Below are 5,789 nucleotides of genomic sequence, written 5' to 3' on the forward strand. Positions count from 1 at the left end.
TATTTACCATGTTGTTTAGAACTCAGATGCTAGTAAATCCATGCCGCCCTCGGGAACTTTAGTCTCATATAAGCACACACACTCAAGCTTGTCCTCTTGCTGCATAGAGGATTGGGCTTTTCTCTCATCGAGAGTATTTACTTATTTGCTATTTACTTTCCGCACTTTATTTTTATTGCAAACTATATACCGAAAACACCAAAACCATTACTTTATTATTACTGCTTTCTTGTTATTTTTGCTAACCAATACCTTCAGCTCATCGTGGGTTCGACAACCTTTCTTTATTGAAAAGTACTACAATTGATCTCCTTCACTTGGGAGCCATCACAAGCGTGGCTCTAGTGCGGGTCCGCGGGTGCATCACATGTGTTCCTAGGATCAGCAACCCGCCCTGCACCCCGGGTCCATTTTCAGCCCTGTGGAAAATTTGTGTGTCCGTGGTCTGCCTAGCAGGGAGCCTGCCCACGCCGGTGTGTCAGTGGTCTGCCTAGCAGGGAGCCTGCCCACGCTTTCGACGGAGAGGTGTCCTACGTAGAGGGCCCAGCCCGGGGAGGAGCCACGGGACGAAGTCTTCCTGCGAACAAAGACACTCGCCCTAGCTGCAAGCGAATACAGGGGCATGAGATACCGCGCCAGAATAAGTCTGCAGCCTTCAGCCACACGCCCGGTGCGACATGATCCTCTCGCATGCGCGACAGAATCCTCTCGCCACGCTCTAGCCACACGGCATGACCCGTGCTACGTGCCCTTGCAGCACCTTGTTGTGACCCCTTGCTTGTATAAAAGGAGGCCCATGCTGCAAGAAAGGGGGGAGGCCGGCCAGAAAAAAAAGAGGAGAACAATGTAAGGAAGAAGGGACCACCATATAGAGGATAGTTGCAGGACGTAGGGCTTAGCACATTGCGGTCTGAACCTAGGTAAAAACACACGTGTCTCCGTTTGGTTGTGATCTCCGATCGGACCGTTGCTAGGATTCGCTGCGCTCTTCGCCCGCCGCCGAACCAAAGGGAGTATCATTCCTAGGTGTCGGAATCCACGACACGTCAACTGCGGGGGGTGGTAGGGGGCCGTGGCCTCCCGTCGTGGCTGCCCGTCACCATCGACCGCAATTTCTACAAGGGGCGATGGGCGTTGGTGCGAGGCCACCGATGTTGACTACCGTTTCTACAAGGGGCCATGGGCGTTGCTACAAGCGGCAATTGACTTTGCTACATGCGGCCACCAACATTGCTGCAAACGGCCACATTGAAGTAACCTCTAGCGACGTGTGTTGCCATGGGCAGCGGTGCTTTGAACGAACTGCTTCCAAGGGGTTTGATGATGCTGCCGAGGGATAGGGGAGATGTTGCGAGCTCTCTTAGGGTGAGGTGCTTCCCTGAGAGCCCATTAGATAGCCTTGCCGAAGGATTCTTTTGGAACGACATTGGCGGCGTGACTCTCACAGTGGTGCTGCAGCGGGGGAGTAGGGGAGTGGATGCGATGATCGGGAGGGGCTTTGAGGAAGACGAAGATGGTGATTCTTTCTCTACAAACTCGTCGGGTGATGTGGTTAGCAGGCTCCACCCACATAGGAGGGAGATAAAGCCTTGTGTGGTTTTACTGTTCACAAATCACAATCCAGCGGATATCCGCGGTATGTTTGGTGTAATCAAACGGCTCTGGACCTGGGAGATCTGGGGTTTGATTTCACAGGCTGACATCCAATGCTCTCTAAGCTGTTTTTTGCCTTTTTGGAACATCCCCATAATAGAAAATCCAAATATTGTTTTAGCTCATGGCAATTTTTTATCAGTTAAGTACAAATCTGGTCGAACATGACTAATTTGCATGTGTTGACCACTAGCTTTCTCATTTCCGGATCAATAGAAGTGGCGGCACACTCTGCTCGTTCCGGAAGTAGTCACGGCCATCCACTTTCCGCTTAATCGTCGCGAGCCTTCTAAAGTTCCCACCAAAGTAGCTCTCACCCCAGACCTTGCCGCTTTCGTAGGTGGTCACGCCGCCGACCACCTTGTTCATGCCCAAGTCGAGGTCCCTGTAGTTGGCGTACGCAGCCCTGGGGTTTTTGGTCACAAACGGCGCCATAAAGTCGTACAAGCCATTGATCCAGTTGGGTGTACTGTTGTTTCCCCCGGCCCCGTTGTCGTTCCAGAGCTGGACGTACTGGATGTTGTAGAGCACGCCGCTCCGGTGTGGGTACGGCGTGTCGGTGTCGGCGATCGTGGACATTCTTCCGCCGTGCGGCTCGAGGATAAGCTCTCCGTCCGCGGCGCCGCTGGGCCAGGTGAAGATCTTCTGCCAGGCGGCCTTGGTGAGGGCTTTCTTGACGTAGTCGGACTTGTTCTTGACGAAGGGACCCAGGGGCATGGTCCGGTTGAGGAGGAGCTCCTCGAGCGGCGCGTTTTTGATGGCGTCGCCGAAGTATAGGTACGCCACGTACTGCAGCCAGCTCATCTCCTGGCAGTCGGCGCGCGTCACCCCGAGCTCCGGGAACTGGCGATGCAGCGTCTGCACCACGGCGCTGCAGTTGCCGAGGTACAGGGACTGGAAGTTAGCCTGACGCTTCTGCACGACCACACGGACGCTGAGGTCCTCGGGGAGCGCCGGGGCGACCTTCTGCCACTTGGTCACGGCGTCGACCGCGCCCTGGTGCATGGTCTTGGTTACGCTCAAGTAGGTGACCTTGGGTGGGACCGGCACGAGCCGCACCTTCCACGACAGGACGATTCCAAAGCTCCCGCCCCCGCCGCCGCGGATGGCCCAGAAGAGGTCGTCCCCCATGGCCTCCTTGCCCTGCAAGAGCTTCCCGTCGGCGTCGACGATGGTGGCGTCGAGGATGTTGTCCGAGGAGAGGCCGTACTTGCGCATCATGAGGCCGACGCCACCGCCGCTGAAATGGCCACCCACGCCGATGGTCGGGCACACGCCTGCCGGGAAGCCCAGCCCGGGCGCCGCCTTAGCGACGGCATTGTAGAGCTCTCCAATCGTGGCGCCGGAGTCGACCCACGCGGTTGCCCCGTGCGGGTCGACGCGCACGGCATCGAGCTTGGCGAGGTCGACCACGGCGAACACCTCGGGCCGCTGGGAGCGGTACGAGAGGCCTTCGTTCACTAGTGGAAAACAGGCCTTTTGATCCGGGTGGTTAGGGCCTTTTGTCGCGGGCGGCCAGCCGCGACAAGCAAGGCGCGATAAAAGGGTGGCCTTTTATCCCGGGTCACTTACGACCCGCGACATAAGGTCCACCACGTGGCAGCCGCGGGGCGCGCAGGGCACAGGCCCTTTTGTCGCGGGCGGTATTACCACCCGCGACAAAAGGCCCTCTACGTGGCGCGCGCACAACGCTTCTGCTTTAGGGTTTGAGGGGTGCAGCACCCCTCCCCCCCGCCACCGACCGCCTGTTATTTCATTTTTTTCGTCCGAAAATAAAAGTTGCATATATTTGTACGCTACTAGAAGTTGTACACATTCATTCATTATATATATATAGATCGATCAAACAAAGATTGGAAGCAGAAGTCGATTCCCCTTACACATATTCGTAGGTTCCCTACATATATACATGGAGCTCACGATCGACAAACGGTACTAACGACCGTCTATTTGGAGGTAGAACAACTATCTGGACTAAACAAGCCTTTGTTGTTTATTACTTCTCTAACCAAAAGTCCCGCCAGTTCCTCCGCGATTCCTAGTGCGTGTTCCTTTGGTTGGAGTCTGTCCCGCATGAAGTCGACCTATATACGAAAATGAGATGAGTATGACTATATCAGTCTTGATAACGAAATATTGATGATAATAAATAAAGTTGTGAATGTTATTGCTTACGTCGAATTTATTTCTGTTCTGCTTCTCAGTGGTTAACATGCGAATGGACTCGCAAACGTAGTATCCACATAGATTCGTCCCTTGTGGCTGCTGGGGGCACGGTACAGGATTAAATGTTAGCTTCTTTGCAAAGGTAATCTCCTTATGAACATTCTTCAAAGCTTGCCAAGCCCTGCCATGCAAAAGAATGATTGAATGAGTGGATAATTAATTGATATCTCACGAAAGATAAAGCGCGGCGATGAAGGAAATTACACTTGGAGCAACTTCGCAAGTCCTGGAACCCGTCCAGGCCTCTACTCGATGGGTCTTTTACTTCAACTATTCCCTTATCAGGTTGAATGTCTAGTAGAATCCAGTGGAAGCTGCACATGTTATGCATATACGTCAGGAATTACACTTAACATCGAGTAAGAAAAATTGAATGTGCATATATAAAAGATCATTAAGACTCTCACTCGTAGTTGTAAGGAAACAATATTGAATCACAGAAATATTGCTGCCCCAAAAACCTTAGTAGGTTTCCCCCCGTTTCTTCGCGTTTATGCTTCACCGTTTCAACATGTATTTTATACGGGTCAACAAACCCAACATTGATAATATTATTACTTTTGCACTCACTGATCTTGAGTCTGCAAAAGAGAACCCATAAGATATAATGAGTATATATATGCAATGAAAACGAACATGAACTGAATGAAAATGAACTTATATGTAGTTAACAACTTACAAGCAATAGCAACTCATGAGAGATTTGTCGAGGGCTTCTAGATTGAATAACTGCCAGAGTTCATTCATCTCAATATGGATCTCCTCCTTTCGGTAGTAATATTCCCATGGTATACTCGCCACGATGTACATTTTTTTCTCCTTGCATGCATCAAGGTACCACAGATGCAAATTCCGCATATGTGTTGGTAGTTTATGCAGCTGCTCTCTGCTGACCAAGTCGGCCCCGTAGACAAATTTAGGAGCTATATCAGCGAGTGGGTAGTGCAGCATCTGCTGCAAGTAGCAATTCCTCCACGGAAACTTTACAGGCAGCCGCTAGGCTAGCAGCTTCTTCCATATCGAAACCACCATGTTCCTGGTATACCTTGGGAACATTAAACACTTTGAGTGCTGGGATCGATTGTTTGGGCTGAGCACCGAGGAGGGGAACTTCCTTTCTCTTTTTGCCTTTTGTCGTTTGCTTGGCCTTGAGGGGTGCACTTGTTGAACTTGACCTTTTCTCATCTGCACTTCTAGCTGATGATTTGCTCGTGCCAGCAATGTCCTTCTCCTTAGCCTTTTCATCCTTCTTTTGGTCAATTACCTTCGCAAGAGTGCGTGTATAGTCATCCTTCTTCTCGTGTAACTCATCTTTGCGATGGTGTGTTCAGAAAACTAGTAGCATATTCTATTTGCTTCTCTGTGTATGGCTCTGGCGCTGGAGGTTTTGGCTTATGGAAATGATCATAGTTGTGTTTCGCAACAGCGGCCGCATTTTCCTCGACAGTAAGATCCCAAGGACGGGGGGGAGGAACCTTTGGTACTTTTGGGAGGGGGCGACCTCTTGGGGACAGGACTCTTGAAACGCTTCCGGCTGGATGCATTCCGAGTCTTAGTGGGCGGAGGCGGCGGCGCTGGAGATGGAGATGGACTACCGATGTCGTGGTCGACGTCGTACCCACGGGGTGATGGTGGCGACATGTGATCAGTAGGAGGAGGTGATGGTGGCCTGCGATCACCTGGAGGAGGTGATGGTGACCTGCTGGGACGACCGGTACTAGGTGCTACCCAGCCTGGCAGCCTGATGTTCTTCTTTTCCCAGAGAATGATTTCTCCCAGCACCTCTCCGAGTGTAAGCCCCCCATCACCTCCAGGGATATGGAGCTCCAATGTCTCCCACTGCGGGACAACTGAATCCACCCCGACACGAGCATAGCCAGCTGGAATCGGATTGCCATGCCATGTTGCCG

The 5,789-nt window shown here is 52.0% G+C and overlaps 1 protein-coding gene and 1 long non-coding RNA gene across 2 annotated transcripts; both read right to left on the reverse strand.

Moving 5' to 3' along the window:
* Positions 1–1,794: 1,794 nt before the first annotated feature.
* LOC127328200 (berberine bridge enzyme-like Cyn d 4) lies at positions 1,795–3,102 on the reverse strand. The gene has a single exon (XM_051354820.2). It carries the CDS (start codon positions 2,872–2,874, stop codon positions 1,852–1,854), a length of 1,023 nt encoding a protein of 340 aa, XP_051210780.2. The 5' UTR covers positions 2,875–3,102; the 3' UTR covers positions 1,795–1,851.
* Positions 3,103–3,453: 351 nt separating this feature from the next.
* Positions 3,454–4,067, reverse strand: LOC139835950 (uncharacterized). Its single transcript, XR_011751309.1, has 2 exons — positions 3,829–4,067; positions 3,454–3,737 (listed from the first exon to the last, which is right to left on the reverse strand). It is a non-coding gene; the product is annotated as an uncharacterized lncRNA (long non-coding RNA).
* Positions 4,068–5,789: the final 1,722 nt, after the last annotated feature.

This window comes from Lolium perenne, chromosome 2 (genome assembly GCF_019359855.2).
Source record: "Lolium perenne isolate Kyuss_39 chromosome 2, Kyuss_2.0, whole genome shotgun sequence".
Lineage (NCBI taxonomy): Eukaryota > Viridiplantae > Streptophyta > Magnoliopsida > Poales > Poaceae > Lolium > Lolium perenne.

Bases quoted from the DNA above. Each gene is read 5' to 3' on its own strand.
- LOC127328200 (XM_051354820.2), bottom strand. From the start codon at position 2,874: ATGATGCGCAAGTACGGCCTCTCCTCGGACAACATCCTCGACGCCACC.